The sequence below is a fragment of the Lissotriton vulgaris genome, chromosome 11 (assembly GCF_964263255.1).
Source record: "Lissotriton vulgaris chromosome 11, aLisVul1.2, whole genome shotgun sequence".
Classification (NCBI taxonomy): domain Eukaryota; kingdom Metazoa; phylum Chordata; class Amphibia; order Caudata; family Salamandridae; genus Lissotriton; species Lissotriton vulgaris.
Genome location: NC_141699.1, coordinates 91,414,961 through 91,430,793, shown reverse-complemented (window position 1 = coordinate 91,430,793; position 15,833 = coordinate 91,414,961). Strand labels below are relative to the sequence as shown.

Below are 15,833 nucleotides of genomic sequence, written 5' to 3'. Positions count from 1 at the left end.
TGAACGTGAACACAATAAACACAGTAATGAATTGCAAACAATCATTCATACCACGACATTAAACACATTAAAAACATTTCGAACGGATACTATCTGGTACATAGAAAAACATAATACTGAAAATCTCGAGAAACAATACTAGAATTCTGAATTACCGTATCCACCTAAGTGAACACGTCTGGACCGGGTCTGTGTACCCAGACCAGTCTTGACCGGGCACAAATTAATGAACCCGTCTAGATGCGTTCCCAACAACGGTACTCACCGGGAAGCAAAACTGAAGGCCTCGGAAACTCGACACTGGACTGGACTGGACTGCTACGGCGTCTGGCTGCTACTACGCACTACGCATGCGCTTTGGAACAGGTGGGCCTCCGGATACCTCGGACCTTGCTCTCGCGGCTTGGGCTCTGGTCGGGACTCTCTGCATTCCTCACCGCCTCGTCTGGATGCTGGACCGCAGTCTCCTCCGTGGGCCTGAGGGAGTAAGCAGGAAAACCCACGGGTGTGCACTGAAAGGAGTCCGTCACGGCTGTAGAAGGGGTCAGGGGCCTGCGTTACATCGCCGGCGCGTGGGGAAGGGGAGGGGTCCCTGTTCGGGCAGATTATGTGGTAAATAAAATTACCGGGACTATTTTTCTATACATTAAATGACAACAAGAATAGCTCAATAAATGAGAGGCAGAGTCCGTGGTATCTGAGTCATACGGGCTTTAATTAAGTGGCTCGAGTCACTGGACATCGGGTTCCATCACCACTAAGGTTCAGGAAGGGATATTCAACATTTTATTAACATCACACAATATATATAGTAAAACTGAACAGTTGCATTGAATACAGTAGGCGTAACAAGTGAAAAGAAGAGAGATAAGAACATATGGGCGTAAAAGAAGGCGTGTACAGGGCGTACACGGAGGTGTGTGCTAGATACGTCACAGAAGTGTCATAGGTGGGTGGATGCATAGAGAAAATTTGCAGGGTCAGCTGAACCCTTCACCATATATATGCGCGCACAACTGAGCATGACGTGGTATTGACGTGTAACTGGGGAGAGCTGGGGGCTTGACTTTAGCACTAGTAGAGGAGACTGATGTCTGGGATGTCAGAACGACCTGCACCTATAACATATCTGATATCTTGTGTTTGGAGGATGTGTTGTCTGAAGTAAAAGGTCTCTCGGGCAGAGGCCATACATCACTGAATGCTAGTGGGTGCATACGTGTCTTTGTGCAATGCGCGGGCCATGGGCCTACTATGGCAACGGGTGCAGTAAATTACTTGTAAGGAGACAAGAAGGCCGGGCCCTTTGCTCTGCAGCCGGGAATATGTTTACCTATTTCACTAGACTGGAATGTGTTTTTGCGGAGGCTGAGCAGATAACTGTAGGCAAAATACCGTCTTGGCAGGCAGGCCAGGCTGAGCCGGGCACCGCTTGCCGGGGCAGGAAGTAAGGTAGAGGTCAGGGATGCATACCTAAACTGCAGCTTTCTGAGACAGAAGAGGTTCGGAGCCAGAATTCAGGGCCTGGAAAAACGTGTGCTTCTCGATGTTAAAACGTATGCCATGTAAGTACATTGGCAACGTAGGTTTTAAAGCTGAATTATCGTTTCATTCATGGAGGATCTGGTAGATGACATGTTAACGTTGGACGCAAATGCATATGCGTCTTCATTTTCGGCCATGGAGGGAAAATGCATGGATGTCATGCACATACATTGAACGTTGGGGTACACGATAGGGGACATACTTGGTCATGTAAAATTCAATTTTCCTCAGGCCTTCTAGTAAATTGCAATCAGAAGAATTGCACAGATTTGCACACATTACTACAGAATTGTCCTGTGAAGGACAGATTTGTATGCGAGGAAATTTGTTTGTACCACCTTCTTCACTACATGAGCGCATAACTACTTTGGCTCACAATGGCCATTTAGGCATATCTGCAACTGGCAAAAAATTGAGGCAATTCTTCTGGTGACTGGATATGGACAAAATGGTTTCTAAACTTATTAAGCAATGTCCTCAATGCATAGTTTCTGACAAGCATTGGGCAACTTCCACCAAACTGCTTCATCCTGTCCTCTTCCTTCAAGGTATTGGGCTAAAGTAGTCATGGATTTTGTCAGGTCCTTTCCAATTGTTACCAGCAATTTCTAGTTGTTAGTTGTTTCTAGTTGACAATGTTTTTTTAATTTGCCTAGGACCAAGTCAGCCATTTATTTCCTAAGGAGAATTTTCTTAATTGAAGTTTGTTTGCAACTTCTTATCACTGATAATGGAACGCATTTTGTGTCAATTCATTATACCCGCCTCCCTCCACAAAGCATGGCTTCCTTACTCCCTACATACTCCAATACCACGTATCCCAATATCCTAACATGGCCGCTGTATGCAAAAAGCGATGTGCGTATGGCAAACCCGACATACTAAAATTAGTTCATAACCAAGATGAACCAACTGTTACCTTGCTCGCGTCCAAATCTCGCACTAGATTTCTTTCAGAAACAGCTTGAGCAAAGACGAGCATTCACTTCTCACTGCTCCGAAAACTTTTTAGCATGCGACAAATTATAAATAAACCTAATTAAAAGAAAGTTGTCTCCGCTTTGCTAACCAAAGTAAACATTTCCCAACCATATCAAATTAAACAATATCACTTTTGTTACCTAAAACTAGAAAAAAAACTCTCATTGTCCTAAGTAATATTCATTATAAATCACAATTAAATCATCCTTCATCTTATAACACTAACATTAATAAGACTCTCTTATACATACAATATAAAACCTTAAGGTATTACTTATTAGTGTGCATGAGCAGAAACAAAGAAGGATGATGGCAGCGGGTTTTAAGCATATATGTATGTTCAAGAATGTTCTGGAATGGTTTAAAGTTCTGATTCTGAGTCAGTATTCTTTTGTTACTGCTGTGTATGAGGGATATAAAGGAACTATGAATATTATTGGCCTCAGTGCCTTGCCATAAAATCAAGGTACCTGTATGTGGAGTTAAATGTTGTACCCCATACCTTCCTATAAAATACTTGTCATAACAATATACTGGTATTCAATATTCTTGTCACAAAATGTTTGATTTTTAAGATATTTTGTAGCACACCATATATGTTTGAAGTATCTGAGAAAAAGTTCCAAAAATTAAAACAAAATAAATAAGGGTCAGATTTAGCCAACAGTGACTGCAGATGCTTTGCTTTTTAAATGACTTTTAAGAGCAAAAAGGGCAAACCTGAAAAGAGGAGCAAAAATGACATGAAATTTCAGGATCAAAAGATTCTTAAAATTAAAATTAAAACAGCCTGCTCAAACAACAGCCGTCTCTAACAATGTCTCCAGACAAGAATGGTACATTTCCCTAAGGCTTGGCAGATAAAGAAGAAATCAGAAAAGTGGCCAAATGTGGTAAAAGTGGGGTGGAAATGGGAGTGGGTGGAACCACCCACTCGTATGTTGTCCATCTGCAATTTATTTGTGATCTTCCTCAATGTATTGATTATACATTATTCAATGTATGTGACATTAATGTCACTTGAGAAGTTTAAAGGTCAGGTTGTGTCCCTGGGATTGAGTTTGGAAACTGAACTATGCCTGGGACCACAGGACATCAGAATGTAGGAACTGAGTCACCATACCATATTCATACCTATGGGCCCAAATCCGACTAGCTCATAGTGCCTTACCTGCCCTCCTAATCTTCCCTGAGTAACAGGTAAATTGGCACTCCAGAATACAACTCTCTAGTCCCCGGGGGAACCATGGAAACAGATCATCGCCTTCTGTTTTCTCACTCATGCATGTCCATAATAAACAAAACAAAGGCACAAGGAAAGTTTACAATATTTATTGAAACTATTGTACTCTATTATGAAGCAACTGTGCTGCAATTAGAAAACACATGCAACTGAACAGAGTAATCAGCCTTACAAGTACACTGTATACAATTAAGAAACCAGCCAGGGTGAATCATATATCTGCCTAAGCCTATTCTCACTACTTGAGCATAGAGATATATCATGGGATGAGAAAGGGCCTCCATACCTGGCATTTTCAGTTTGGTGGTCTGCATCTCAGGTTGAGCATGAGCTAGCTCATGCGTCCAGGGACTTTCCTCTCTGTTTTCAAAAGGGAACATCTTCATAAATAAGGTAAGATGTGCCTTTTTAGAAAACAGCTGATGGCCCATGTTATGTCTGAATGTTATGAGATGTTGCCTTTGCAAGCACAGAAAAACCAAAGCACTGTGTTGTTGGACTTTGTACAAAATGTTCAGACTAAATCTCAAGAAATTAACTAAATATTAATAACATGCAACCTATTTCTAAAATATTAGCGTGGAATGAAAATAAATTTGCTACATGCCATGGGCAAAGCATATGTGGCTTAAAAAGTGCAGTTAGGCTAAAAGTGAAACTACAATGGGCTTAAGATGGAACTTACTACACTAGAAACTTACTGTGATCTATTGGGTCAGACACTTGACATAAATTAAGGGAATAATGTTAATTAGAAATAATAAAAAAATTACAAATGTTGTCACATTGCTCTTGCAAAAATCATATTCTCACCAAGATGGCTTTATAATTTGCAAACATGTTACGTGATAACCTTCAAAGAAAAAGGATCCCTCCTAAAATGGGTAAAGAAGCGAAGTAGAATACGTTTGGCAATCCTGAAACTAGATAGGGCCATGGTAAGGCTTGAAGCATCCAGACTTTGAGTTTTTTTTATTTCGTAGTCCAGATGTAACATGCTACCTGGTGATGTGAGGAAGAAGACAGTTGGGAAAAGAGACTGTTAAAAGTCTGCTACTGGAGCGACACACTCCAAACACTTCTGGGTAGGGGGCTGCCTTGATAATGCCCATACATGATGAGGCATACTGCAAATGTGTGGGTTGCAGTTGTGCATAGAGTGATTACTCACTCACCATTTTCTTAGATCATTAGGGATATAGTGGCTACAGTCCTTCCGAAAGAAAGCCAGAGAAATATCCATGATACGATGTACAGAGGATTGGTGCACGTTACTTGGAAATCTTTTTCAGGGAGACAGTTTCTTGATGTTCGAAGACACCCACAGCTTCAAATTTGTGGTGTACCCCAGCAGCTATTTTTAACGGAGAGACCGGGGCAATTTCTTCAGTATGTATGACTGAGGAGGATGGTGAGAAGGCTCGGCTGGAATTTCCTATAATACCTCCCACTGCAGCAACTCTGACAGAAATCCTGGAGACAGGTCACGATGTGCACGCAGTATCCAGCCGTACACCGCTTTGCAAACTGATAATCAGGAATTTGTGTTACTAGTCCTTCAAACATGGGATGATAGTTTAGATATATCATTGACTAATAGGGAGTGGAAACAAACTTGGTAGCTTGTAAAGTTGTAAAGACCATTTCTACTAATGGCCGATTACAACTCACATGCTTCAATTTCCTACAACGCACATATCTCACGCCACTGCAAATAACCAGAATTTACCTGACCAGATCAGTGAATAGTTCCAGATGCAAGTTGGTTTTCTATATATGATGTGGAATTGTGTACAAATACAGGTCTACTGGCAAGCTATTGTTCCTACCTACTGTAGTGTCAGTCAAACAATGTTTTCTCAATGTCATACCCCCAGGCATGAGAATGAAAATCAGATACAAATTTGCATTAATGGGCCTGGTACTGGAGAAATGACGGATTGCCATACAGTTGCTTGGATCCCGCGGACCAGCGCAGGCCTCCTGGGATACAGAGCACTTGAAATAGGGGTTGCATAGGCAATTCAGAATCAAGTTGTTCGCATGGATGATAAACTTCCAGATGACCCAGTGGACTGGTCTGTAATGGTCAGGGAATTGCTAGGGTGTGGTAGGATGTCAGTATGTGGGTCCAAGAATCAATGCTACCACAACTGAATTATTGATGTCCACATATATGCATATGTTATACTGGTTCATACTTAGGGGTCCGTTATGATGGCGGGCGGACAAAGTCCGTTCGCCACCGTAACAGTAAACGAGACCTACCGCCAGAAGTGCGGCAGTCCCGATGTGCCCATTAGGATGCGACCGCCACCCTGGCGGTCGCATCCCTCATATTTAACATTGTGGCGGGCGGTGCTCTGAACAGCAGCCGCCACATTGTTAATGGCAGGCACAATGTGACAGGCAGCGTGTGGTGCCTGCCACCTTGTGTCTGCCAATGAAGGGAGGTACCATGGGTACCCCCCAAGTGCAGCACACCACCCCCTACCTCCCCGGGGGCATGCAACAGGCCCCCAAAGTTTTCACTGCATGCCTTTCAATGGCAGAGTCTGCCATGGAAAGGCATTCTACCGCAGGCATACTAATATGGATGGCGGTGCCTGCAAGGCACCGCCACCATATTGTGTCCCTTTTCTGCCTGGTCGGCAATCCGACTGGTGGAAAAGCGGTGGACAGTTTTTCCGTCCGCCATGGTGTCCCTCGCCATGCTAATATGGAGGGGTGAACTAGGGACATTTTGCGGACGGATCGCCGCCATCGGGGCGGCGGTGGCCACCGCCAGACTGGCGCTGGCGATCCTTGATATCATAATGGGCCCCATAATGTTTTTTTATTACCTCTGTCGCTAAGTCACCATTTGCTTTTGGTATCATTGATAAATGCAAAAATAAAACTATAAGGAAAATGAATAACAAAATTATTGAAATTACCGACGGGCAACATTTAGTAGGATTTTGGATAATGAAAAAAAGTATTTCCAATATATAATAATTTGTGCTTCCTGGGCTGGTCAGTGTAATTCATCTAAGAATTACATTTGTGATCCTCAATAGATTAATTTGGGCTATATTAAGAGTTTACTACTTTAATACATTTATCTTTAATTCACACAAAATTAAGAATTACGGCTGCACACATAATATTTGCTTTTTATTACCTTTCCACACAAATAGCCTAAGTTGGCTCTATTATTAGTATTATTATTATTATTAATATTACAATATGAAATAACAATAAAAGATAAAATAATGATGATAATAAATGATGACATTATTGTTACTATTGCTTTGCTATTATTAATCAGCACGCTCTTTTTAAGTTCATAATGTTTAAGTGAACAGAGTATATTTTTTGTCAGTGATGAGTTATCCTATTTTTATGTTTTTATTAAAGGGAAAAGTATTTATATAAAGCTGCATGCAATGAAATCTTTAAAGAAGAATATGGCTCTACCTATCCTCATCACCCATGCTCTCATTGATGATCACTAATGATGGAACATCACTGTGGTGCTTACCTTAGATGGCGAGTTGATGATGGAGATGTGTAGCCCAAACTGCAATGACCCGCCGATGCCCACTACTAAAGTCAGGCAGGCCAGCCTCCAGGTCATCTGTTGGGAGAGTGGGAAAGAAAGAGGAAGACAGTGAAATGATTAGAAGCGCTAGACCATGTATTATATATTTGGCTTTTTCCACAAAGTGCTCGAATTGACCATTGGATTAAATGTAATGCAGTGTAGCCCGAGACAGTTATCCTTTTTGCTTGGATCTCTTCAGAAGCTGCTTCAGCCTACTGGGCTATATTACCACTTACAGATTACTGGGTGGCTGCCTCTAGCAACTACTCTGCTTCCCCACAAGAGACTCACCATTATATTTCCCATAGTTAAACATTGACGGTGATTCAACATTTCATGGAAATCAGGGTGATATAATTTTATGGGTACCAGTATTTGTTTTATGGATACCAGCAATAATTTCATGACAAAAACCAATCGTTTCATGGCACCCAGCAATTGTTTCATGGCTATCTAAAATAAATTAAAAGCAACCAACAATTGTTGCATGGCAACCAGCAATAGTTGCATGGCAACCAGCAATACTTTCATAGCAACCAGTAATACTTTCATAGCAACCAGCAATAATTTCATGAGTGATCAATTATGTCAAAGCTGTAACTAACAGAACCCATGCTTACGTTTTCCAACTGAACTTTAGGGCGGAAGTGAACGCTTGTTGCAGTGTTAATGAACACATTTACCTTGCTAGAAGCCCTCTGTGCAAGTGGCCAGAATTTTAAATGCCAATTTTCCATAGAAAATTCCTAAACCTATATTTCGATCACTGGAATATGCTGGAATTGATTATTACTCACAGATGAAGGGGAAAGGAGACTTAAGGTTTACTTGGGTGCAGCAATCATATGTAAAAGTGATGATATATATGGAACAAGAGGCATTGTACTATCGGCGCCCTCTCTTTGAACACTTATTTAAACAGGACGCTTCAGCTGCAAGCGTAGTCAGTTACCTGAGCCTCAGCATAACGCAAGTAGCGCTTTCTACATAGCTGCCGCCATCTTACGCTTGTTGTTGTTGTTGTTGGTGCCCCAGAGACCGGCCCCCACAGCCCGCCCCGCCTCCCTGCTGACCCTCCCTCGCCCCTCCCCCTCCTCCATCCATTTATGACAGATGCATTCTCGCGCAGCGTTCACGCGCAGCGGTCGTGCCCCAGTTGTGCCGAAGGTGCGCCAAAGGTAAGCCCGTCTATGCCCGTCCGCGCCAAGCCCGCGCCCAGCGCCAGACCCCCTGGCCCCCGTCCCACCCGCATTACATACGCCGCCTCCACGCTCCTAGCCCTTAACCCAGGCCCACTCCCCAACTGCGCCCAAGCTGCCCCCGGACAGACCCATGGACCCTTCACATGCAACTCCTGCAAGTTTGACGGCACCAAGACCAACTCCTCATCCACGAACACCAAACAGAGCCCTGACACCAACCACCTAAAATGCATCCTGCTCAACACCCGCTTGGTCCACAAACACGCCATCGACCTCTGGAATCTACTAGACACCATCTTTCCGGACGTCGCCTTCCTAACAGAAACATGGATGAACACCTCCTCTGCCCCAGACATCACCATTGCCATCCCGGAAGGCTACAAGATCATCCGAAAAGACCGCACCAAGCAAACAGGAGGAGGCATCGCTATCGTCCACAAGAATTCCATCTGCATCTCAACCAGCTCAGACGTCAACCTCGCTAGCGCCGAACACCTTCACTTCCAGATCCACACCGACCCCAAGACCACACTCAGAGGCACCCTCCTCTACAGGCCACCAGGACCCCGTGCACAATTCAGTGAAGAAATCACTGACTTTATCACCCCACACACCCTCCCGTCCGAGGACTACATTCTACTGGGAGACCTCAATTTTCACCTGGAAAAAAGCAACGACAACAACACCACCACCCACCTGGACAATCTCGCCAACCTCGGACTCAAACAACTTGTTAATACCCCCACTCACTACGCAGGTCACACACTCGACCCTATCTTCACCTCCAGCAAACATATCTCCTTCAGCCACACCACAGTTCTCCATTGGAGGGACCATAGCTGCGTTCACTTTATCTACAATAAGACCACAACCCACAACCATCCTCAACCTACTCTGCGAAGAAACTGGAACAAAATCACCATCGACCAGATCTCCTCATCGCTTCTTCAAAACCCCCCTGCCCAATCTTCGAACCCCAACCAAGCAGCCATTAACCTCACTCAATCGCTAACCACCAGCGCCGACAACCTAGCACCCCTGAAAAAACATCAAATCAGACTAGGCAGAAATAACGACCCCTGGTTCAACGATGATCTTAAGAAATCCAAGAAACTCTGTCGCTCCTTTGAGAAGGCCTGGAAAAAAGACCCTAACACCAGCACCAGGGACGCCTTCAAAAACACCACCCGCATACACCACCAACTGATCCGGACTGCCAAGAAAACCGCTTTCAAAGACCGACTTGACAACAACGCCCACAACAGCCAAGAATTATTCAACATCGTCAAAGAGTTTACCAACCCCACTGCCAACTCCAACGACATCACTCCCTCTCAAGCCCTTTGCGACTCCCTAGCTTTGTTCTTCCACGACAAAATCGCAGACATCCACAACAGCTTCGACAACCAACCCGGAGACCAGCCCACCCTAACTTCTGACGTCCCCTCACCCCCCTTGAACATCCTTAATGACTGGAACCCGATCTCCACCAAGGACGCCATTTGCCTAATGAACTCCATCCACTCAGGATCCCCCACAGACCCATGCCCTCACCACATCTTCAACAAAGCTGACTCCATCATCGCACCCCATCTCCGAGATGTCATCAACTGCTCCTTTAACTCCGCCACCTTCCCGGAAATCTGGAAACACGCCGAACTCAGCGCCCTTCTGAAAAAACCCACAGCTGACCCCACCAAACTCAAAAACTACCGCCCCATCTCGCTCCTTCCATTCCCAGCCAAAGTCATCGAGAAGGCGGTCAACAACCAGCTCTCCGCCTTCCTCGAAACCAACAAATCCCTAGACTCCTCACAATCTGGCTTCCGAGCCAAACACAGTACTGAGACCGCACTCATCGCAGCAACAGACGACATTCGAACTCTACTGGACAATGGAGACACAGTCGCCCTCATCCTCCTCGACCTCTCCGCAGCCTTCGACACAGTCTGTCATAGCACCCTGTTACAACGCCTCAGAAACATCGGAATCCAAGGAAAAGCACTGGAATGGATCACCTCGTTCCTCGCCGGAAGAACCCAGAGAGTCCGCCTCCTGCCATTCAAGTCAGAGGCCACTGAAGTCATCTGCAGCGTGCCACAAGGATCGTCACTCAGCCCCACCCTCTTCAACGTATACATGAGCCCCCTCACGGCCATCGCACGCCAACACAACCTCAACATCATCTCCTACGCGGATGACACTCAACTGATCCTCTCACTCACCAAAGACCCTAACACCGCCAAAACAAACTTACATAAAGGAATGAAAGAAGTAGCCGAGTGGATGAAGCACAGCCGCCTGAAACTGAATTCCGACAAAACTGAAGTCCTTATCCTAGGCACCTCCCCCTCCGCCTGGGACGACTCGTGGTGGCCAGAGTCCCTTGGAAAAGCACCCATCCCGACGGACCACGCACGGAACCTGGGCATCATTCTGGACTCCTCACTCTTGATGACCAAACAGGTCAACGCCGTTTCATCATCTTGCTTCAACATCCTTTGCATGCTCAAAAAAACATTTTGCTGGATCCCCACCGAAACTAGAAAAACGGTCACCCATGCACTGGTTACAAGCCGCTTGGACTACCGAAACACCCTATATGCCGGCACCACCGCAAAACTTCAGAAAAAACTCCAACGCATCCAGAACGCATCAGCCAGACTCATACTAGTCATTCCGCGTAAAGACCACATTTCTGATCACCTGAAAAACCTCCACTGGCTCCCCGTCAATAAGAGGATAACATTCCGCCTCCTAACCCACGCACACAAAGCACTTTACGAACTTGGACCCGAATGCCTCAACACACGACTTTCCTTCTACACCCCCTCCCGCCAGCTACGCTCCTCCCACCAAGCCCTTGCTGCTATACCTCACATCAACAAAACCACCATGGGAGGAAGATCCTTCTCCTACCTGGCAGCCAAAACCTGGAACTCACTTCCCACACACCTTCGCCTCACTCAGAACCACCTAGCATTCAGAAAGCAACTTAAAACCTGGATATTCGACAAGTAATTCCCCAGCCTTCTCCAAGCGCCTTGAGACCCTCTGGGTATGTAGCGCGCTATATAAATTAATTTGAATTGAATTTAATTGAATATTCGCTGCTCTAGCAGAGGAAGGAACATCATCAATAGAGGGAACAAAAATCAGTAAGGTAAACCTAGGAGGGCAATGAGACACAAAAATCTGGACAAGGTACAGAGAGTGAGAAAATGCAGAGGAAACCTCGGGATCTCCCGGTACTCTCTATGATACATGTGGAAAGAAGGCAACATCAGGTCATAACTTTTCAGGCGTAATGTATTAAATGAAGCCAATTAAATTTGACTACAATGTAAAGGAACACAAATATATTCATATTCATATATTTGGGATGGCAATGATCCCAACTACATCTTTATAACAAAATTAACACAAGGGATTTATTTTCAGTCAAACCAAATGAGGTAAATCCTCAGGCTCACCAAGGTGCTAAAAATGATGTTTATTGAAGGTACAGCAAGCAGTTGTACACACTCTGCAGAGGAACGCATGCTGCCTCAGACCCTGCTGTCTACCACCTCGTAGGAAAAGACATAATGAAAAGTGTACTGAGTTGAAGAACAGCAGAAAACAATATGTCTGTAATTATTGTAAATTAAAGGGTTTCGTCATTGACTAGCAAAATGAGTATGATAGATTAAATAGGTGAATAAGAGAATGCAAAACTAAGTGTATGGTTAGCACAATGAATAGATGGATGAGTCAATGAATTGAAGTACAACTGACTGTGGATAGATGGTTGGGGGAATGGATAAGCACATGGATTTATGGGTAAATGGGTAAGATGAAGGGTGGATGAAGTGTCTGATGAATGACTGCATCGATGAATAAATGAATGAATGGGTAGCACGTGGGGAAAGAGAGCAGCAGCTACCTCAGGAAGCAGCAGTAAGAACCTTTAAAGTTATGCATCACTTACCAACAAGTTCTGAAAACAACACATGTATTGGAACCCTTACAAATAAGTTTTAAACTTGTCCCACCACCCAACAAAAGACTGTCAAGAAGGAGAATTTCCATAAAAATTATTGTATTCCATTCAAGAGGTTATACTGATTGGGTAACATGTGTGTTCCCCCAAACAATAGCACCATTCCTAAGTTTCTGATAGCTCCTCAAAATTGTCCAATCTAATCCGGTTCTACAACACTAGCATCCCTAAAGAAGGGTTTGATTGGGCCAATGCCCAAGCTCCAGTTGTCCTGGCCCCGTCACTTTGTGCACCACCTTCACGGCTGTTGACTATTCTGTTGTGTCAAGAGGCACACAGGGAGAAAACTCCAACTTGAAACACACATTTAATATGTCCAACTCCCTTTCACTCCAAAGCAGCAAGCCTTTGAGGCGCAACATGAGGCACTATATCAGCCTTCATACATGTGTGCATATCTATATCGTCTTAGATATAGGTATGCATACACATATATACAAAGGTTACAGTGGAGTTATAGTACAAAACCAGTGAAACTCAGCAGTTATAGTTACCTGAGCTAACTATAACTTATGCCCCACACAAGCACTGCTTACGACCTCATATTTTACATTGCTCATGACATGGCCAGTGACATAATTGGTGAAATCACTGATGACATCTCAAATGGTATCACTGATGTCATCATCCCGTGAGTGTAAGTATTTCATAAATGTTTCTGAGACTTCAAGATACATACTAAGCTACAGCATAAGTTATATTACTATTCTTTCTATTCTACTGAGTGATACTGTTTCTAACATATGTCATCCAAGTGGCTTTGTGACCTTCTGTATCAGTGTGTGAGTAAGTGTCTGAGTGACTGTACATTTGTGAGAGTGGGTGTGTGAGTCACAATATGGATCTGTCACTGAGTGTGTGGGTGGCTGTATACGTATGTCTGTGGCTGTATAGGTCTGTGAATGAGTTTTGTGAGTGCTTTTCTGGGGGTGTGATTGGGAGTGTGAGTGATACTATGGGTGTGTGATCGGAAATGTGAGTGGTTGTATGAGTGTGAGAGTGGTTTTATGAGTGAGTAAGTAGTTGTATGGGTGTGTGAGTGGTTGTATGGGTGTGTGAAGAGATGTCGGAGTAGCTGTGTGGGTGTGAGTGGTTGTATGATGTTTGAGTGGTTGTTTGGGTGTTTGAGTGGTTGTTTGGGTATATAAGTGAGTATGTGAGTTCTTCTATGCTTGTATGATTTAACATTTACCTCTGGAATCACGAGTGCCTAAACCACGAAGGCTAAACAACGACCTAATCCCAACCACTATGTTTTGAACCACAACTCACTGAACTACGAAATAAATTCCATTTACATATAAACCAAATCTACTACTATGTCTCTCCGTTTCGCTGTCAGTGCTTCGAGTCTGATTAGGGCTACATAAATGCTATAAAAACAATGTAACACTAATAACAGGTGCTGGTTCTGCTGCGAGAATGTTTTTTGTGCCAACTTGCCTGGTTACCAACATCATTACAAGAGAATATGCCAATACTGATATGATCATTCAATACACCTAATGGCATCTAAAAAAGAAATTAAATTCAAAGCTGGGTATTGCTATTTAATAGCTGTTTATTTTAATCATATATATTTGAAAGTGCAAAATTTGGTACTTAGTACCTTTTTTAAATTGAAGAATTGCAAGCGCAAAAGATGAAAAATAGGACACAATAAGATAAAATCACAATCACACCTTCACTAATCAAGCATATCACAGTCATCCCACACACATTCAAACATTCAAACAAAAGATACTTCCCATAATCTGGAAGGTTAAATATACCAGTATGAGAAGTAAAAGCGGTCTGATATAAATTCAACAATAATCACAAAAGTAATTTCTGTGGAACAATCCACTCAAATGGTTTCCTAACAGTCAATTCTATTAGAACCAAAAGTTTTATAAAGTTAATATACAAAATTTCAAGTGCGGTACAAATCGGCACAAGAATAGCAGAAGCAGACCAAGTGGAGAGAGGCCTACGCGTTTCGAATCCCTATGGGTCAAGGGGGAGTCTCCTCAGGGCCAAAAAAGTGTTCTGGAAAACAGAAAAGAGACGGAATCTATGTGTACGTTGTTTAAAAAAATACAAGAACACTGGAGAGCACTACTACACCAAAGTTTCACACAGCTTACCCTCATAAATGTAGGAAAAGAAACAAGTGCAATCCTGGAAATCTGAGCCTAACTATAACGACCCTGTAACCTTTGTTTTTTCATTGAATTTCTTCATTTTTTTATGTTATTTCCTTGCTATAACATCCCTATATTATTTGGGGGGTTTTGTGACTGTCCATGGTTTTTTAATGTTATTCTTAATGTTATTTCCTAACTATGTAGTCCCTGTAGAATTTGTGAGTGGCTGTATGGGTCTGTGAGTGGTTGTGTGAGTAGTTTATGGGTCTGTGAGTGGGTGTGTGAGTAGCTGTATGAGTTGAGTCTGCATATATGAGTTGCTGTATGGGTCTATGAGTTGGCACATGAGTAGCTATGTGGTTGTGTGACCAGTTATATGAGCGGCTGTATGGGTATGTGATTGACTGAATGGTCATGTAGATGGATGTGTGAGTGGCTGTATGGATCTTGAGGTGTGGTTGTATGAGTAGCTGTATGGGTGTATGAGTGGGTGTGTGGGTGGTTCTATGGTTGTGTGAGTGGCTGTGTGAGTCTGTGAGTGAGTGTGTTAGTGTCTGTATGGGTGTGTAAGTGGGTGTTTTGCTCTGTAAGTGTATGCGACAGTGGCAAAAAGCTGTTTCAGTGGGTGTGTGAGTGTCAGTGGGAGTGTGTCAGTAGCTGTGTGAGTAACTATAAAAAATCTACCCAACTGGAGTACTTTCTATTGGTTAATTATAAAGTGCAACGTCATTGGGTAATAACTAGTGCATATTTTACATTACATCTGCATAATGGGCACACGAGGAAATGTCTCCAATGGCCCTGTGTGCATGTAATTTCAGCAACGTTATTCTCTCTAGGGTGTCTTGATCACAAATCTGTGATAACATGAATTCTTGTCTAGAGAAGAGGACAAGACTACAAAGAGGGGCATCTCCACCAAACAAGGGTATTTCCTCCTAACTATATAATATAAGTACTTCTTTGCTTGGTGGAGATGTCCATCAAGGTAGGAAAAGGGAGAAAGACCATTGCTTACTATTAAAAAAATGGGATGGGTCCAAATGGGCATACCTTGCAGATGATTTTGGGTATTTGTATACTCAGAGTAATTAAAGGGGAAAACCAC

General features: G+C 43.4%; 1 protein-coding gene across 1 annotated transcript in view; it reads right to left on the bottom strand.

Annotated features, from left to right (window-relative positions):
* LOC147679018 (solute carrier family 2, facilitated glucose transporter member 11-like) overlaps positions 1-15,833 on the bottom strand; it is a 649,876-nt gene that overhangs the window by 613,918 nt on the left and 20,125 nt on the right. The window contains exon 2 of the mRNA XM_086942752.1: positions 7,293-7,388. Coding sequence (XP_086798878.1) covers positions 7,293-7,388 — 96 coding nt within the window. The remainder of the gene's footprint in view (positions 1-7,292; positions 7,389-15,833) is intronic.